At 50.1% G+C, this 20192-nt stretch overlaps 1 protein-coding gene across 3 annotated transcripts in view; it reads right to left on the bottom strand.

Moving 5' to 3' along the window:
• The window catches only part of SNPH (syntaphilin), a 41894-nt gene that overhangs the window by 6735 nt on the left and 14967 nt on the right, over positions 1-20192 (bottom strand). Inside the window, exons 3-5 of one of the 3 annotated variants that reach the window (XM_037995067.2) lie at positions 5229-5874; positions 4394-4501; positions 936-1085 (exon numbers count right to left, since the gene is read on the bottom strand). In XM_037995067.2, coding sequence (XP_037850995.1) covers positions 936-1085; positions 4394-4501; positions 5229-5410 — 440 coding nt within the window. In that variant the 5' untranslated portion in view covers positions 5411-5874. Of the gene's footprint in view, positions 1-935; positions 1086-4393; positions 4601-5228; positions 5875-20192 lie in introns of all 3 variants that reach the window. The other 2 variants (XM_007962670.3, XM_007962689.3) reach the window with 2 other exon arrangements.

Below are 20192 nucleotides of genomic sequence, written 5' to 3'. Positions count from 1 at the left end.
ATTAGATAGTGGTAATGGTTGCAAAATTCTGTGACTGTACTAACAATCATCCAACTGTACACTTTTGATAGGTGAATTGTATGGTATGCAAGTTACATTGCAATAAAGCTGCTGTATATAAAAAAAAAAAAGAAAGGAAAAAAGGAGCGATCATCATGCCCGCTCTGAGCTCCAGCCCCACACAGCACCTTGTCCAGCTCACAATAGGCTGCACGTTTGCATAGACACAGTCCAGAGAAGGATAGTTAAGACAATGGGAGATCACCACCCTGAAGTGTAGATCACAAAGATGAAGCCACTGGGCTGGAGGGTAGAAGCTGGGAGGGTAGGGATTAAGCACTTGAGAATGAGCTCAGACAGGCCTGTGGGGGCTCCTGGGAGACACCTGGGCTGGGGAAGAGCTCAGCAAAAGGCTTCTCATGATCATCCTCCACAGCAGGAAGTAGATGAGGAGAAAGGTTTCTGGGGCCTGAAGTCGAGGTTGGCCACAAGCCCTCTGGCGACTCACTCAGGAGAAGCAAGGAAGGATAAAGAGTTGTTTCTTCCCCACAAGAGAGACAAGTAAGTCAGAAAGAAGCCCTGTGCTCCAACTCCTGGAAGACAGGAGCCAGAGGAAAAGAAGTAGCCAGAGGGGCCACCAGGCTGTAGCTGGGAGAGGACAGCACAGGCCGGAGGCCCCACAGGATAGGCCCTCATGGGAAACTGCTCCCACCTGGCCCCCAGCAGCCTGGTGGAGCAGTCAAGGTGAGTAGCTGCTGGGGATGAGGGTCTGCAAGTGGGCTCAAAAGAGGCTTTGCTGGGAAGGCGACAGCAGATGGATGCTGGGAGACCCCCAGCCACTCCTCCTTCCAAGAGGCACCCCAGGGCCCTGGTTTCTCTGAGTGTGGAGCTAGCTGGTGGGGTGCCCCCAGGGCTGCTCGTGGCCACCCACTCACCGGTCCTGGAGCCGGTCCTGCGTGTCCTTCAGCCGGGCTTTCAGGTGCCGGATGCACACCTCTTTCTGCTGCAGGGGGGTCAGGTACTGCTCCGGGGTCGGGGGCTTGATGCCATGGTTGTCACTGCACAGCGTGTATTTCATGGAGCGCCTGCAAGGGGATGCCCATCATCAGGGAGGGAGGAAGAGGTCAGGCAAGGCACAGGTGTTTTACCTCTGGGGAGCAAGGGGACGCCAGCCTCACCACCCCTGGCCACCAGATGGCTCCAAGCCAGGCCTCCCACACAAGGCAGAAGAACCCTCAGCCTTCTGGCAGATGGGTTTCAGTAGAGTTCCTCTAAGTGAAAACCAGTGTCAGGATGCAGGCTTCAGGGCTGCTCTAGTTATGGCTGGGTGGGGAGATATATCCCAGAGCACACGCGTAAGCCTGGAACCAGGCCAAGCGCTTGACCAATGCCGTCAATCCAGCAACCCTGGAAGTAGGGACTGTCTTCATCTTTTAGAGGGGCCACTGGCCTCAGAGAGGTTAGCTCTTGCCCCGCGCCCCTCAGGCAATCCCAGTGGTGCATCCCAGAACCCAGGTACCTCGTCTTCCAACCCAGAGAATGAGCTTGAAGGCTGGAAACTCAGGTGTAAGTGGCAGATTCTGGGTCTGCATGGCAGACAAGGACTCACCTCCTCAGAGGAGGAAACATCTCCTAGGTGGAGGCAGAAGCTCTCCTCTCTAGAACCAAGACCCCTCACAGCCTGGGGACAGGGAGGGCAGACAGGCACAGGCACAGCTCTCTCCACACACGCCCTGGCACTCTCACTCCTCAACCCCGCTGTGTACATGTGGGTGTGCGCTACATGCATACACACTTCCTGGGATGTCAATTCCCAGTCCGTTCGCACCTACATGCCCACATACATGGAGACACACTTGTGCCTCACAGCTACTCACAGGTACTAGGGCACCAGCCCAGGCACATGTTCACACTTTCACCTCCGGGGGACACATGGGAGCACACACGTGAATACCTGCCGGCTCTGGGCAGGGACCTGTCCACTGCGGTACTCTGGGGTGGCAGCAGGCTGGACGTGCACTGCTCCCAGCACAGGGCGGCACTGACATGGTGCCCTACCAGGGCAAAGGAGAAGGAATTGCCACCCAGAGGGCAGTCAGGTGCCAGTAGGGGAGGGAGGGCCAGGCTTTCAGAGGGAAGGAGAACTCTCCAACTCCACAACAGACTATGGCCCAGCCAGCTCTACTCTCAGCATCCTGGCTGCTGGTTGTTCTGCTCATACAGAAACCTTGGATCTTGGCTTAAAACCTGGACATGTTCTCACGCGACTAGAGACTCAGGCCTTGTTCCCATCCATCCAACTCTGCTCCTTGAGGGGAGAGTGACTGGCAGGTCTAGGCAGGGGCAATGCCCCTTTATGAGCCTGGAAAAGGCAGGCCCTGGTGAGGCCCATTTGCTGAAGCAGCCAAGCTGGAGGCAGTTTTAAAAGTTCCATGGATGCTGTATAGTGTTTACCGAGGAAAAAGTACTTTAAGTCGTAAACTGTCAAAGAGAAAGTGGTTACAGAAGTTGAATGAGAAATGGTTTTCTTCTATGTACCCACCTCATGGCCCCTAGGTTAACTCAAGCCAAGTCACGCAGGTCTCCTCTCTGCTTGGCAAGGGGTGGAGGAGTCACCCCTTGGCAAGGGGTGGTAGGAGTGGGGGAACCAAGATTAGCTAAACTAGTAAGGATTGAGGATTAGAGAGGAAGTAACTATTTTACATTTTTCATTTTGCTTTCATGAGTATTTTTCTCCAATATAAAATTTAACACATACGTATTTTTAGTCACTAGCTCTATCTTTGTAAAATATATGTATGTATACATATATCTATAAACTAAAATTAGAAAAAAAATATGCTACGGTGCATGTTTCTCAGCTATTCCTGCCTTGGAAAGCCTGGCTATTTGCAGAGGGGACCTAACTGTGGCCCCACTGCTCACCCAGGGGCAGCAACCTTCATTGTGGGTAAGAAGACTGGGAGCAATTCTCAGCCCCGGGGTTGGGATTATCTCCATGGGCTGCAGTTATGAGATGTGTTACAAAATCCATTACTAATAGAAAAGTATTAAGTTGGCAATTATATGGTTTTCAAAATGTAAATTAACATTTCAAAATGTAAGTTAACACTTTACTCCTATGTCTCCCAGTCTCTGGGGTGGTGTTACAGCCAGGATGCTGGGGCATGGGTCCTGCACATGGGTGTTACCCCTCACATGTGTCATGATGGAAATCTAAGAGCTGCTGTTTCAGTGGCTCGGGACATCGCGTCACACAAATGACATCCTCTCCACTGAGCCCTCCCAGGAGGTGCTCCAGCCATGGGAGCCGCAGGCCGGGCATCTCCTGGCTTTAAGTCAGATCAAAGCTCAAACAACAGGAGGTATCAACTATCGGCCAACTAGGATGCACAGGCAGTGTGTAGATATCAAGTCACTGAAGCTTCCGAGTTACTAGCTCCACTTTAAAGAAAGGAAATGGAGGCTGAAGACAGGAAGAGACCAAATCCAGAGCCTATGCTCGTCCCCACATGCCCCAACCTCTCACTTGTATTTCAATGCTGGGGAAGCAGGACAAGGCCTACCATGATAGCTCTTGCTTCCTGGTCTTCAAGGACCCACAGCTCCCCTACACCTGCTTCTCCAACATGATCCTGCTTTGTGAGTCCAAGTTCACCTCACCCAAGACTACAACTTGGCATCTGCTGCATTCATAACATTTCGCCTTCCAAGCCAATTCCACCTCCGCCACTCTCAAAGTGTTCCCCTGAGAAGTGCATGATGGTAGACACTGTAGGCTGCTTCCCAGTACTCATCTTGCTTTCTTCCTAGCAGAACCCCCATTTTGTCTGGGGTGGTGCTGTTCTGGGGAAGACACTAACTGGCCCTGCAGCTAGAGTTATTCACATGACCCAGTTCCAGCCAGCAAGAACTGGCAGGATTTGGGGGCAAGGTGTCCCTCTCAGAAAAACAACCTCTGAGGAGGGCTTTGGTCCTTTCCACCTGTTCCTTCCCAGAGGGCAGGCCTGATACCTGGAGGTACAGAAGCCACCTGTGATGACAAAGACAAAAGCTGTACACTAAGGATGGTGGAGCATGGAGAGAAGGCATGGGGTCCTGACACTTCAGGGAGCTGCCAACCCCTGGCTCCTTGTTCTGCAAGCATCACCCCTGGTTTGTTTAAGCCACTGTATTTTTTTTTTTTTTATGTACAGCTGCATATTGTCATATCCATCTTACAGACAGGAACTGAGGCTCATAAAGGAGAAGTGACCTGCTCAAGGCCACACAGCCAGCGACTATGCTGGCGTCGGGGGTGGTTAGAACACGATCCTGCTCCCCTACCTGCCCCACCCCAGGACAACCTGTTCCTAGCCAGCAGGGCCAGGACCAGAGAGGAGGGGCCAATTACCTTGGCGTGGGACTGCTGTCACTGCCCTTGTAGGAGCCGGAATTGCTGCTGCTGCTGAGCGAAGAGGTGCCGTAGGCATCCCGTACGCTCACGGGTGGAGAGGTGCGCCTGGAGGCAGGAAGAAGAGGCAGGTGCTCGTTCTGGCTGGCGGGCAGCTGCGGACACTGGGCGAACACTGCCAGGCCGCTGCGGCCCAAAGTGCCCCCACTTTGGGGTCACCACAGGGGAGAGAAGCAGGGAGAGAGAGAGACGCACAGACAGGGGTGACAGAACAGACAGTGCAAATCAAGATGGAAAACCAGAAGAAGGCTGGTCCTCCTGGCTCCCCAGGGACAAGAATGAAGGCCGGCAGGGCTGCGGGGCAAGGGTGGGGCCTCATATGTGCTTATCAAGGTCCTCAACCTCTGGGGTTCCCCAAACCCAGGGGAGGAGATCCCTGCATAGACTGAGACAGAGGTGGAGAAGAATGGGGCATACAGGGGTGGGGACAGGAGGAGGGACGCCCGGGGGTAAAAATCAAGGGACACCAGGTGAGTCTGAGTGGATGACTGCACGACTCCCCTCCAGTCATTGTGAAAAATCAAACAGTATTGATGATGCTACTGTTGGTAGGAATCCAGTGGTTCACGCGTTCCGAGAACTCTCACATCCACTCTGTGTCATTTGAGCCATTGAACAGTTCCAGGAGGAGGCAGGTGTTAGCAAGCCCATTTTAAAGATGGGAATGGGAAATGATTTGCTCAAAGACACACTGCAAGTCGGTGGCAGGTGGACAGAGGCCTGCGCCCGCCTCCCGCCCTCTGAAGCCTAGGCTCTGAGCAAGGGGGAGACTCACCTGCGGGATCCAGCGGAGGTCCGTCGACTTCCCGGCAGGGACATGGCCATGAGGCTGCGGGTCCGAGTAAGTGGTGGGATGGGTGGTATCCCAGGGGCTGAGGAGAGAGGGCGGGTTGGGGGGCCCGCAGAAAGGGCCGGGCCAGGCCACGTCATCCTCTCGCTGGGGCCGCTGCCCGGCATGGCTTCTCTTCTCACCCTTCGGCAGGACACCCCAGGAGCGAGGGCCTGGCAGGCCACGGCTGCCTCCACCAGTGAATTGAATGGGGCTGGTGCACAGGTTCCCACCACCCAACTTAAAACCACAACTGTCAGGAGTGGCTAAAAATCATCAGTCCAACCCTGTGTTCTCCAGATGAGTGAATGTGCCCCAGACAGAGTTAAGGCTGTGCCCAAGGTCACAGAGGCTTCAGGAGCAGGGCCTCCTGACTGCTGGCACTGAGTCTTCTACTCTACAAGCCAGGCCTGCTTCTTCCCCTGGACCCTGATACTCAGACCCACACACCCCCTTGCTGTTCAGTCCTCCCTCTCTGGTAGGGGCTGCAGGCCGTAGGACTCCTGGAGCAGGACCAGGAACCCCGAATTAGGATGGGCTGGTCTCGCCGACCATCACCTTCCCAGTTGGCGCGTGGTTCGGGGCTTCCCGTCTACAGGGGAGACAAGACAGACCAACATACCAGCACATGTGTAGAAAGACATATGGATACACACCAACACGAGAAGGTACCATGTCCCTGCCATTGCAAGACGTGCCACACGTGCCTCCATGAATGTGCTCAGGCAGCCAGCCCATGGCGCAGGACATGCAGCCAGGCCCTCCCGCACCCACACAGCACACAGGCATATCTGCACCCACCCATGCAATGCGCATGCTGGTTTTGGCATCTACCAGGAATGTAGGGGCACAGACTTAAAGCAGAAGAGCACTGGGATGGATGGGAGCAGAGGCCCTCCTCCGCTGGGGGTGTCCCAGTGGGTGGACCCAGGAGGAAGCATTCATGTCTAGAGACCCATTACTGGGTCTCTTGCTAAGTGGGCAGGTAGACTCAAGCCCTGGTTCCTGACCCCGAGTCCTCAGGCTTCTTTCCTGGGTAGAGGCTTGGGCTCCAAGGGCAGCCTTTCCAGGGTTTCAGGAGAGGAGAGGCCCCATGCTGGGCTGGATTTTGGCTGTTGTGAGGAGGAGGGCTATACTGGGCATTAGCCCAGAGTTACTGGAGTCTGGGGCAGAGTGGGGAACCTGGGCTCTTTGCAGCCAATGTGCTGGTCCTGTGCCAGCTCCAGAGACCTCAGTCCCCTCCTTCTACGCTCACAGCAGGGACTGGGGACAGCAGCCTGGGTTCCAGGAGACTTGGCTGAGGATGTCATGCCCGGCCCTCTCCCCATGCTGGAGGGAAGCATTCACCGAGCCCCACTCCACACCAGACCTCGTGCCAACCACACTACGTACATTATGCCATTGACTCCTCTCAACAACCCTATGAGGAAGTGCTGTGATTAGTCCCCTTTTACAGATGAAGAATCCAGCCACCGAGAGGGAAGGACTTGGCCAAGTCACATCCCAGGTGGGTGGCAGAGCCAATATCGAAACCCGGTCAACATCAGATGCTGAGGGGCTGGATCTCAAACCCCAGAGTCTCTTGCCTGGGGACCACCCCCTTCCCACGTCAGGGCCTCCCCGGAGCCTGGTCATCCCAGCCAGCGGCAGGGCTGCCTCCTGAGTGGACAAAGGCACTGCTCAGATGGCCTGTTTCCTGGCGGGGACATAGAACACGGCCTGTTCCCCTGGAGGGTCTGGACACAGCCAGCATTGTCTGCCTGGAGGTGTTGGGTGCTGGGCTGTAGGACCTGCCGACACCACGCTTGTCACCTGAGCTGCTTGCCCCAGCTTGGCAATGCTTCCTACTCATCATGCCCCAGTCACCCAGGCAGGGCCTCCTGGAACTGTAGGGCTGGCCCCTAGAGCAGGAACCATGGAGGAGGGGTGATTTGGGGGTGAGAGGACATCGGTGCTCCTCCACGCTTATGAGGATGGCCATAAATGGCTCACTGCCTCCTGGGCACAGGAGGATCTTGACAGCTTAGGGTGCAGAGGGACACATGGGTAAGGGCTCCAAGGATCACCTGCCATTGCCTGAATCCTTCTGTGGTAAGGTGGCCATGCTGAGTGCTCTCGTCTGCCTTGGCCCATTACTTCAAGCAGCAATCCTTCAAGGCCGGCTTTGTTATTGCATTTGGGCCCAAGGTCACACAGCTGCAGGTGTGACATGCTCTGGCTTCTGGTCAGCCTGGCTTCACTAACAACTCTCCCACCATCGCCCCTGCCCTTCTGGCTTTTGGGAGGATACAAAAAGGAGGCTGAGCCTTCAGGAAGACTTTCCAGCAGAGACAGGACTCATATCTGAGGATGGGCTCTTCCAAGCCAGCGTGAGTGAGTGTTCTAAGGAGCCAGGAAGGTCCAGGCAGAGTGCTAGGCCCAGTCCTGGGAAGCAGGCAAAATGCCTGGTTTGTCTTAGAGCTGTGTGTGGCCTTGCTACAATGAGGGCGTTGTCCCAGCTGTCCCTGTCACTACCTTGCTTGGCAACCCCACACCTGCCTCCTCTTGAGTTCCCTCTTCCTTCCTCCCGGGCGTGGGGGAGGGAAGGGGATAGCATTTGTACCTGGGTACAGCTAACAGTCTCCTGGGAACCCAGAGCCAGCTATTCATCAGGGACAAAAGTGGAAGAGGCATTTCCCCTACTGGGATGGGACCTTGCAGGCAGGGTCCCTCATGCGAGGGCAGAAGCCACCCAGGCCCGAAGGGAGCCACCTCTCAGGATCTCACTCAGAAAACTCAGTGTGCACCCTGTGCTCTCTCAGGTCCTCCCTCCCTTCTAGGCCCCAGAAAGGAGGCAGGTTGCCATGGTGTTTGTCACCATGCCACCTGCTTAGCCTGGAGTCCCACAGGCCTCTCCCCAGGTGGCCAGAGGCTGCCACTTGGAAAGGAAGGTAGAAAGAAAACCCTCTAACTGTGGGAAGCTGGGCTGATAGTCTCTCATCATTTTAGCTCCAGAGTAAACCCAGCCCCTGCCCTCACTGAACTTCCCTCCACTTCCCCATCTTGTCCACACCATAGCAATCCTGCTGCATCCACTCCTTTGACTGCTCCCTCAAATGCTCAACACTTCCTAAGCCCCCCAACAATGGGGGTCCAGGGAGCAGGAGACTAATGACTGCAGAAATCGATACGAACTGATCTGGGCTAAATGCCAGCTCTGTCGCCCTTCAGCTGCATGCCTTGGGCAAGTCACACCACTTCTCTGAGCCTCAGTGCCCATACCTGTAACTGGGACCGTAATGAACACACCTCACATGGTTACTGGGAGAATAACATAAAATAATGTGAGTACGGGGCTTGGGCCAGTACCTATCACACAATAAACACTAAAACATGGGAGCAGTCAGTATTTTGGAAGTAACATGAAGTGAGCTTTAAAACAGAAACACATTCAAGGCATAATAGTGTATTCAGGAGGATCCAGGAATGCTTCTCTACACAAGGAATTTGCACTGCGTCTTGAGGGATGAATAGGAGTTCACCAGGCAGCAGCAGCAAATGGGAGGGAAGGAGAAGCCTGGACACAGGCAGTGAGTGACAGCTGGCTGCTTGGAAACTAGGGAGCCCAGTGAGGGCAGAAGTACAGTGGGAGTGAGGCTGCAGAAGGAGGGGGGCAGGCCACACAAAGCCACCTAAGCCAGGATCTTGTCCCATGGGCAATAGGAAGCCATGCAAGTGCTTTATAGGAAAGGGACACAATCATATTTGCATTTTAGAAAGTTCCTGGGTAGGCAGCCTGTGTGGAGAGGGAGGGATACCAGTTAGGAGGTTACCAACCAGGGGAGAAATTAGGAGGGCCTGGGCCAGGGTCATGGCAGGAACAATGGAGAAAAGGGCCTGGATCCTGTTCAAAATTCCTTGGAAGTCCCAGATTAGGTAAAAATCAGAGCAAAGCTCTTGATGTGGCTGTTTAAGGCCCTCCCATTGACACCCTTTCCAACTGGTTCTCTGATACATCCAGGAGACTTCAGCTAGTCACTCCGAAATCTGCATCTCTACATGGGCTGTTTGTCCTGTCTGCAGCACCTTCCCTGCCTGTCCTCAAGCATACATTGCACTCTTTCTTTAGGCCCCACCCACAGCCTTTCCACAAATGACTTCTCCTATCACTTACTGTCTTGGCCACTTAGGATGCTATGCCTTGGACCAAAACTCAGAGAACACCATCCCCTGGGAAATTTCATAAAAACAAACCCAATCAACACACAATTGTTGGTAACACAATGTTTTAAACAAGGACATTGGATAGACCAAAGAGTCAGATTAGATGGTCTGTAAGGTGCTCTGGATCTAACATTCTCTAATTCCAGGGATGTTAATGAAATTATGGGCTTCTCATTGATGCTTCCTTCTCCTTCATTACTAGGACTTTTGGGTCTCAGTTTCCACATATGTAAAATTAGGAAGCTCCATTCTTCAAAGAGACATGATAGCATTTTACTCAATCAACAAGTCATGGGGGAAAAACCAGGTGCTTGGGTTAATCTAATATTCCAGCTAAGCAAAAGTCCCTGTATGTACTATAATTTATCTTCTTTCAAAGAATTAGCCATTGATACAAGAAGAAAGCTATCCTAAAATCCAAGGGAACAGAACAATCTGTGTCTGATGACTCAAACCACTGACAGCTGTGGAAAGCAGAGCGTTGCAATCAACAGAGCAGAACTTGGGAGGGATCCTCTCTTTGCCAAGGCAACACTAGAACGCAGAACATTCCACCCATCAAACAGCAGAGCGCCTGGTGCTCCTAGAATGCTAATGCAGAGAGGTGGGAATAGAAGACAGGCCTGGGAGTGTTCCAGAAGCTGCACTCTAGATCTCAGAAGATTAGCACCATCAGGGCTATTCACAGCTGAGGAGTTCAGTAAACCCTGCACTGGCTATGGCCTCAGCAGCCACTGTGTGCCTCTGCTCCTCCTTTGTCAACAAAACTGAGGATCTTCCTTCCAGGACTTGCTGGCATTTCTCCACCTTGCTTCCTGTTTCCCGCACAAGCCACCCTCAAATCTGGGACCACAGACGAGGTGCCACCCGACTTCTTCTCACTGTGGCAACCCCAACACAGTGGCAAGGCAGACGCACAACTTGGCCAAATGCTGTGAGGAGGTTCCCCAGGCAACCAGGATAGGTTGAAGGCTGAGGCAGCTGCTACACAGGATGTGTCTCCAGTCCTCAGATTCTCCTTAGACTCAGACTCCAGAGCTGAAGGGCATTGAGCCTAGGTCTTCAAACCACCCCAGAGGACTTGCCTCTGCACCTACTGAGAGGGGCGGTTCAGGCCTCCTTCCCCATTTCACCTGAAGAGGCTCCTCTCATATATGTTTTACATATGGAAGGTGTGAAGTAAGACTACTTTTTAAAAATGAGTTTTCAGGTTAAAAATCTATGGAATACTTATTTTCCACAATGAGATATTGCTTTACATTTACTTGGATGGCTAGCATGAAAAAGATGGACAATAACAAGTGTTGTCAAGGAAGTGGAGAAGTTGGAACTCTCATGCATTGCTGGTGGGGATGTAAAATGATGCTGCTGCTATGGAAAACAGTTTGGTGGTTCCTCGAAAAGTTAAACATAGAATTGCCATATGAACCAGCAATTTCACTGCTGGGTATATACTCCAAAGAATGGAAAATAGATGTTCAAACAAAAACTTGTATAAGAATGTTCACGGTAGCACTATTCTCAATAGCTAAGAGGTGGAAACAACCCAAATGTCCATCAAAAGAAGAATGGATAAACAAATGTGATGCGTCTATGCAATGGAATACTTAGCTATAAAAGGAATGAAGTATTACTGATCCATGCTACAACATAGATGACCCTTAAAAACATTATGCTAAATGAAAGAAGCCAGATACGAAAGGCAACATATTGCATGATTCCATTTATATGAAATGTCCAGCACAGGCAAAAGCATACAGAGAGAAAACACACTGGAAGGGAAGAAGAAACAGAGAATGATTGGTAATGGGAATGGGATTTCTTTTTTGGGAAGATGAAAACTTTTTAGAAGTAGATAGTGGTGATGGTTATATAATTTTGGGAGTATACTAAAATCCCTCAGTTGTACATTTTAAAAGGTTAATTTTTCTTTTTTTTTGAGACAGAGTCTCACTCTGTTGCCCAGGCTGGAGTGCAATGGCACAATCTTGGCTCACTGCAACCTCCGCCTTCTGGGTTCAAGTGATTCTCATGCCTCACCTTCTCAAGTAGCTGGGATTATGGGCATGCACTACCACACCCAGCTAATTTTTGTATATTTTAGTAGAGATGGGGTTTCTCCATGTTGGCCAGGTTGGTCTTGAACTCCTGGCCTCAAGCAATCCACTCTCCTTGGCCTCCCTGCTCCCAAAGTACTTGGATTACAGGTGGGAGCCACTGCATCCAGCCATTAAAAGGATAAGTTTTATGGAATGTAAATTATATCTCAATAAAAAACAAATTTTTAAAAATACATGTAATATATATTTTATTTTATTTTTTTAGAGCCAGGGTCTCACTCTGTCACCTAGGCTGGAGTGCAGTGGCAAAATCATAGCTCACTGCAGACTCAAACTCCTGGGCTCATGTGATCCTCCTGCCTCAACCTCTCTAGTAGCCACCTCACCTGGCTAATCTATTTCTTTATTTTTTTAAAGGTGAGGTCTCACTATGTTGCTCTTGGTGGTCTCAATCTCCTAGCCTTTAGAAATCTCCCAGTGTCACCTCCTGAGTTGCTGGGATTACAGGTGTGAGCCACCATTCCCCTGACTCCATTATATATACACACACACGTGTGTGTGTGTGTGTGTATGTGTGTGTATTTAAATGAACCGTTGTATTAATAAAAAGACAGGCATGGTCCAGAAAGGGGTAGGGACTCTCCCAGAATGGCTCAGCAAGTTGCAGCAGAAGGGGAGCAAGAGTCAGTGCTCCCGCCTCTACCTGACTTCAGGTAGCTGGGCCCAGGATGCTTACCTAGAGCTCCTGACTCTGGGTCAGCCTGGAGGAGACAGGTGGCTGAGGTTGCCCCTAAAGCTCTTGCATATTCACAACTTCGTTGAATCCTCACAAGTTCCCCATAGAGGGAGGACAGGTGGAGACTAGTCCATCTGATCTATGGCAAACCTGAAGCCCCAGAGGTTACAAGAGTCACCAAGGGCTGGACCTTGGATTTCCAGGTCATGGGCACCTGCATTTCTACTGCATCATGAAGGTCTCATAATACAGTAAACCTGGGACACTTATCGTTCTGCTGCATAAAAGAAAAAACCTTCTTTTCCATGAGACTCTAAGATACCACAATGGAGATGAGCAGGTATACACCTGCATTTTGGGCTGCTCATGCTTCCATAAAAGCAGGACATCACAGACATAAGAGGTAAGCATACTCTAGAAAGTTGTTTAAAAAGAAATTCTTGGCCAGACACATGGCTCACACCTGTAATCCCAGCACTTCGGGAGGCCAAGGTGGGTGGATCACCTGAGGTCAGAATTTCAAGACCAGCCTGGCCAATATGGCAAAAACCTGTCTCTATTAAAAACAGAAAAATTAGCTGGGCAAAGTAGTGAGTGCCTGTAATCTCAGTTACTCGGGAGGCTGAGGTAGGAGAATCACTTGAGCCTGGGAGGTGGAGGTTGCAGTCAGCCGAGATCACACCATTGCACTCCAGCCTGGGTGACAGAATGGAGACTCCGTCTCAAAAAAAAAAAAAAAAAAAAAAGGAAAAAAAAATTCTTCATGTGCCTTCTTCCTAACTAGTGACTCTCCCTGTTCCTCTAAGAATCAGCCTCGCAGGCAAAGGAGAAGCTCTTTCCATGAGGAGCACTGCTCTTTCCTCTTCCAACAACTGCTGCATCCCACCCAGCAGCCCAGGTGCTATGCAAGCCCACCACTGAGAGACCCGCAGCTCCTCTGAGCTATATCACATCATCCCTCTTGGTGACCTTGGGTCTTTGACCTCTGTTCGTCTCAGCTATCTCATGCATTCACTCAGGAAGGCACCACCTTCCTGGCTCTGCCTGTCTCTTCGGGATCCAACCAAGGTAATGAATGGAGGGATGGGGGCAGTTCTTGGGAAATTAGAGGACTGAACATTTCTTGCTATCACTATTACCTGTCAAAGGAGATCTCTCTTTTTCCCTTCTTCAGAAATAATTCTTGCTTTATCACCTCTGGGGACGTCAGCAGGCCCAGGCGTGAGTGACTCTGAAGTGACTGGCAACCTCTGCTAGGCCAACTGACCTGGGATGGCTTTCCAGAGCAATGTCTGGCAGGCCTCCTGTCTGGGTAGGGAGTAGTAGGGGGAGCACTGGTTCCCATGCTTCCACCATCCCAGCTGCTCCAGGGCTGCCCCTCTGCAAACACCCATGGAGAAATGTGAGGAACGGAGGGGCAGTGGTGCCAGCCCCAGCTTGGTGGCTGCCTGGCAAGTGGCTCCTGGCAGATGGAGGCCCTTCAGCAACCTTGGCCACAGCATATGCTTCCCTGGGTTTCCTGACTGATAGAGCTGTCAAGCCTCAGTCCGGCTTCTCTCGCCTCCCCCTTCTCCCAAGCTTCCAGCTCTAAAGCATCACAGGAGGAGGAAAATGGTGAGACTTCCATCCCTATAGATTCTCATTTTTTTCCCAGGTTTCTGCCTTGATTCTTAGGATCCTGGAGTCATGTCCCTAATCCCCTGGCATTTACCCCAAGTACCAACAGAGACTAACACACTCTCAGAATCAGAATGGAAAGGATCTGGAGTAGACCTCATCACAACCTATCATTCTATAGAGAAAGAAACCAAAACCCAGAAAAACCATGTTAGTTGCCTGAGGTTACCCAGAAAGTCAGGGACAGAGCCTGGGCTTGGGGCTAGACTCCTGAATCTAGTAGTGAGGCTTCTGTACCACAACCCTTGCCCTCACCAGGGCAAAAAAAAAAAAAAAAAAAAAGAATCAGAACAAAGGGTACCTTTTCAAGTAAAGAAGTCTTGGAAGGGAGGCCTAGGGGTATGACAGGAGAAGTCCTGACCATTTTAAGGCAGCTCATAAATGACATGCAAAAAATATGCATTGAGACTGAGGCCCAGGGAAGAAGGAAATATCCATGCTGACTACAAATACATCGTGGCAATAATGACATTGAGACTCAATTGCAAGTTTCCTGGCCACTGATGCCAACAGGGAAAGTATGCTCAGTTTCATTGTTCTCATAGTTATGGGAGGGCAGGAAGAAAACTGGTTCTTTGGGAGAAATAAAGATATCCCTAAAATGAATGTTAGAAGGAACATTTTTGCATAGGGTTGGCTGCAGGGCAAGATGATGGTCCACTGGGAGTCTGCAAAGCAGGTCCTAAGGAAAGACGGTGCCCTCAGTGCTCCCCAAAGTTGCCCTGTGTGTGCTATGCTTTGCTCATGTGAGACTGAAGGACACATGGAACACACGGATCAAAGGACTAAAGGGATGTGGAGATGTCATCTGCTCTGCCTGTGACAACAGCCCCTTTCCACAGACAAAGCCCCCACGCAACCTGAGATCAGAGAGCTTCCTCATTCCTGGTAATACAAAACAAGAAACCACATGAAATCACTCACGCTGTCTCTTGCACTTGCATTCCTTCCCTGTCACTCATGCACACACACTCTCTTTCCTGGCATTTCATGACAATCGAGTCCCAACTGCCACATTTTCTAGACAGAAAAGTGAAGACTTGCCAAAGGCCACAATGGAGCCGTAGAAGCAGGGCCAGCTCATTCTAATCCCACCAACGGTTCCAGGCATGCCGCTCCTGTTGGAAGCCAAGGTTCATCTATCTTCTTGCAGCTCCCAGGGGCTCAGCAGGGAGACACGGAGCCCTGCGCACCCAACCATGCCTGTTTTAGCCCAGGAGCCCATCTCGCAGCAGCTCCTTCATCTCTCCTCTCAGCTCCCTTCTCCCTCTCCAGCTGCAGCTGCCTGCTGTCCTCAGCAGCTGATCGCTGTCCACCTGATTCCCAGTGGCACTTCCCCATGCCATGATGAATTTTTTCACCTTCGATAAGATCCAGGGCCTCAACAATGCCCAGTGTGGCTCACACTTGCTGGAAGAGGGTGGGTGATTAATAAATGCCTCTCCCAATAAGTTTTCCTTCTCTGGAGAAGCTGCCCTACCTCTTAATTTAGCCAAAGTAAGCATTCTAATGTTTTAAAAGAGAGATTCTACAAACAACTATGTCATATTTTAAAGGCCCTTTATCTTTTATTTTTATTTTTTTTGAGATGCAGTCTCGCTCTGTTGCCCAGGGTAGAGTGCAGTGGCACGATCTCAGACTGCAATCGCCGCCTCCTGGTTTCAAGCGATTCTCCTGCCTCCGCCAGTAGCTGGGACTACAAGTGCCCGCCACCACCCCTGGCTAATTTTTGTATTTTTAGTAGAGATGGGGTTTCACCATATTGGCCAGGCTGGTCTCAAACTCCTGACCTTGTGATCTGCCCACCTCGGCCTCCCAAAGTACTGGGATTACAGGCATGAGCTACCGCGCCTGGCCACCCTTTATCTATCTCAGAACGAGTTTTCCCCTTTTGCTGAGAAGCAGACTAACCTGACAGAAAGAAACCTTGGCTTGAGCATCAAATGTAACTGAATTTTAGAACAAATATGACTGGATTTGGAAATTTGAATTCCAAACTCCACTACCCACCATCTTTATGACAGCGGGAATGCTGCTTCACTCCTCTAAGCCTCATTCTCCTTATCTGTCAAATGGGGCTAATTACAGTTGTGCATGAGTATAATCACAGCGAGCAATAACACATGTGAAATGCCTAGCAAGCACCTGGCATAGGGACAGCACTCCATAAATAGCAGTAATTATTTATTCGCCTGAATATATTCTTATTCTTAATGTTATTAATGTATGTTACATCTTTCTCCCTGTTCAAAATCTTAATCTGAAATACTATACTAGTTTGAGAGGTTCCTGACTACAGATTCATTTTATGCTTTCTTAAGTCTACTTGCAAAAAAAAGAAAAGGAAAGAAAAATCCCAAACCAGTCATTGGAGACACGGACAACAACAGGACTTCAGGACATCGCCACTTTGGTCTAACAGAGTATCTCAAAATCAATACATCCAAAATATGAATTTCTGATTTTGCCTTAAAAATCTGTTTTTCTGCAGCTTCCCTCATTTCAGTTAATGGCAATCCCATCATTCCAGTCAGGTAGGCCAACTCTCTCACATCTATCAAAAAAACCTGTCAGCTTTTATTCTCTGCGCAGTGTATGCATTTTACAGATAAGGAAACTGAGGCTGACACAGTCACAGAATCTGACACCTTTCAGCATCTTCACTGCTCCATCTCTGGACCAAGCCACCACCATCTCTCTCCTGGATGATGCAGGTCTCATTATCTCCTACAAACTCTACCCAGTTGCTCTTTAGCTGATGTAAAGTTCTGTGCATCCCTCACCCGACGCCCGCTTATCTCTTTGACCTCATCACCTCTCCCCCTCATTCACTCTGCTCTAGCCACCCTGCCTTCTTGCTCTTCACATCCTCAGGGCCTCTGCACATGCTGTTCCTTCTGCCTGGTATGCTCTTCTCCCAGATCTCTGCCCCGTGTATTCTCTCTCCCGCTTCAGGTTTTTGCTCCAAGGTCACCCTCTCAGTGAATCTTCTCTGACTGTTGTGTTTAAAATACAACCTGTCCTCCTACAGCACTCCTCTTTCTTCCCATGCTTTGTTTTTCTCCACCGTCCTTAGCAACGGCTAACATATTTATGTATTTATTTATTTATTTTATGTCTTTAGAATATAAGCTTCAGAAAGGTAAGGATAGATGCCCATTTTATGCTTTACTTAGTCCCTTGTGCCTAGACTAGTGCCAGTCCACCACAGGCCCTCAATAAATCTTTGCTGAATGAATAAGGGGGTCTGCACTGATTTGGGTTGATGTCACCACCCAAGTAAGTGTAGGCTTCTTAGCAAGTCAACAAAAGGGGGTTGGGAAAATAAAAGCTTTGTGGTGCTTTGTCAGAGTTCTTACCAGAGCTCTTGCTCTTATAACTGGTCTGTGTTTGTTAGCGGCCTGGCATTGGAGTTTGGAATCTCTTTTCTGGTCCAGTCTCATTTTATAGGTAGAAGATCTGAGGTCAGCGTGGGGGTGGGTGGCACTTGCCCAAGGCCCCAAGTGAATCAGCAGTGGGGCCAGGACTGTAACCCCAAGCTTACGGCTCTGAATCCAGGGAACTGGAATGTACAAGGAGGCTGAGAATGCAGCCTTGCAATATTCTTTTGGTTGGTTCCCAGCTGTCAGGTAAGAAGAATGGGCTACTTGGGCTGAGGGGAAATCCTTTTCAGGAAAAGGCTGGTGGGGCCAGCGAGGTAAAGCAGAGAGCACCAGCGCTGGCTGCATGCAGCTAAAACCTTTCTTCTTCCCACTTGCTGGCAAACACTGATCTCCCCAGCCTTGTAAAATAAACTCAGGGGAAAGGCTCAGCCCACATTGGCTCTGTTGACATAGCACTCTCAAGTGTCCCTCTCCTTCCCCTTTCCCCAAAGCAGGCATCCTAGGGGCCCCTAACATGATGTAAAGAGCAGGGGCTTCGTCCTAGGGCAGAATCAAGCTGGAAACCAATTCTTAGCATAGGGCTGACCACGAGCTTTAACTTCATCTGTAAAATGGGGTTTCAGTTGTGAAGACTGAACTGAGTGGCACATGCAAAGAGCCTGCCGCGCACACTGCTGGATGAACAGTAATTTCTTTCCCGTATGTTATAAACCAAGGCCCAGAGACAATGGAGTAACTCATCCCAGAAAGGTACCGAACTGAAATGGCTCCCTCAGCTCCGAGTGGGTGATTTAAAGTTTTAAATGTAGTTGTAAACATAGCACCGACCCGTCTAAAAGCCTTCCAGTTTTGCTACTCAAAGATACACCACTGATTAATTTGACTGCTGCCCCTTCTCAGGCCTTTTTCTAAGCACAGATATTTTTAGGGGGCGTGGGGTTATGTTTACACAGTTATAGCCGTGGCAAAAATATAACTTGTGTATTTTCAAAATGTACCATAGTTTAAGAATCGCTCATATGGCATATCCTTTATAAAAAGTATTTTATGGGCTGCATAGTATTCCATTTGATGGGTCCATCATGGTTCATTTAGCCTCCCTCTCTGTTGAACATTTAGGCTTTCTATCAAAAATAATGTTACAGTAGGTATCTTTGTGAATAATTATTTTCCTGTATTTAGAATTATTTCTTTAGGCTGGTTCCCTGGTGATGGGTTTATAGGGTCAAAAAGTATGAATGTGCTGCCAAACTGCTTTCCTGAAGGGCTAGGTTGCCTATTGGTTCTCCCACCCATAATGTACACCCATTAGCTGGGTTTTCTACGTGATCAAACCACCAGCACTTAGCCAAAGCCTTAAAAGGCAAAGTGTTCAAGCTCAGACATATAAATCATCCAAGATGATTTTTCCATGTCTCTCTGGCCTTGTGGCAAGTATCTTCACCCCCACCCTCCACCCTGCACCCTCTGCCCTATGGCAATGCAGGCGGGGAACTGAGGCTGAACTCAGAAATGGCCTAGCTCCAAGATTGAAAGCAAGCCTCCCAAAGCTACTCCCCCTCCTGATTACAGCATTTCCTATCTGTGTGGCAGTTCTGGCATGGCTGTTTCAGTCAATATTTACCAAGTGTCTATAGTGTGCCACTTCCTCCTCTGACAATAGTCCCATAATCAAAGCACATGTGAGTGAGGTATTGGGCAGAAGAGAGAGGGACTCCTCTGCAGAACTCAGAAGCTGGTGCCCTTGAGCAGAGCTCTGGAGGACAGGTGCATAGTTGTTCTCCAGGTACCCAGGAGCTGCCCGTGGAGGAGCATTCCACATTCTGTGCAGAAACAGGGGTTAGCATTTACAGAGTCATGAAGAGTAAGAGAGCTACAGGGGGCTGGGTACTGCTAGACTACACAGTGCAGGGGCAAAGGGAGAATAGATAGAAGGGCTGAACCTATAGGAAAAAGCCTTTTAAGCCCACAGAAAAAGTTCTGGTCAAGTTTAAGGTCAAAGTCGGGTTTACAGTTCAAGGTCAAGGCAGGTCTAAGGCTCAAGGTCAGATTTATATTATAGACGATAACCCTGTACCAGATCTGCCAAGTATGGACTGGGAAGAGATGAGGAGAAGCACCAGGACAGAAGGTCAGGGATGATGAAGTTTTAATGAAGACTATAGAAGTTAAAATGAGAGTGGAGGGGAGGAGGTAACAGAAGTAAAGGTGGCTTCAAAAGAAATTTAGGAAGTAGACTCTTGAGGACCCTCAGAAGAGATAGGCCGTAGGGAATGAAGGAAAGGGAAGAATTGTGATGACACCCAGGCCTCTGTGTGGGTTAACTTTGCTGCCTACCCAATGTTCTATCCCTCCTCCCTCAATAATAGAACCCCATTCAGGGGTGACAAGATACCTAGCTTAAAACATACAAACACACACCCTACTCTACCCAGAGTTGCAGTGACAGTTCTGGGCTGTGAGTTGTGAACAGCAGCACCCCGGGCTTGGGAACCTGGCTAGGTAGGTGTCTGCTATCCTGCAAGGGCTGAAAGAGGAATGGGCATCATGCCTTCAGAGGCTTGGAGTCTTCCCAGGTGCTAGGAACAGAGCTGGATTCGGAATCAAGGCTTAGTAAACACCTGCTGAGGGAAGTCAGGCAGCCAAACAGATGACCTGACAGTTCTGAGAACCCCATTCCATCAATCCAGGAACCAGGAAGAGGGACCCTGAGAGATCTCCATCCTCTCACCCTCTTGGGACAAAGCCTGGTACGGTATGGAGACCACAGTGCTTGGGGCCAGGACACTCAGTTCTGCCACTGAGTATGACTCATACCTAAGGCATATTGCTCTTACCTCTGGGTCCCTCA

The sequence above is a fragment of the Chlorocebus sabaeus genome, chromosome 2 (genome assembly GCF_047675955.1).
Source record: "Chlorocebus sabaeus isolate Y175 chromosome 2, mChlSab1.0.hap1, whole genome shotgun sequence".
Classification (NCBI taxonomy): domain Eukaryota; kingdom Metazoa; phylum Chordata; class Mammalia; order Primates; family Cercopithecidae; genus Chlorocebus; species Chlorocebus sabaeus.
This window is presented reverse-complemented; position numbering and strand designations above follow the sequence as displayed.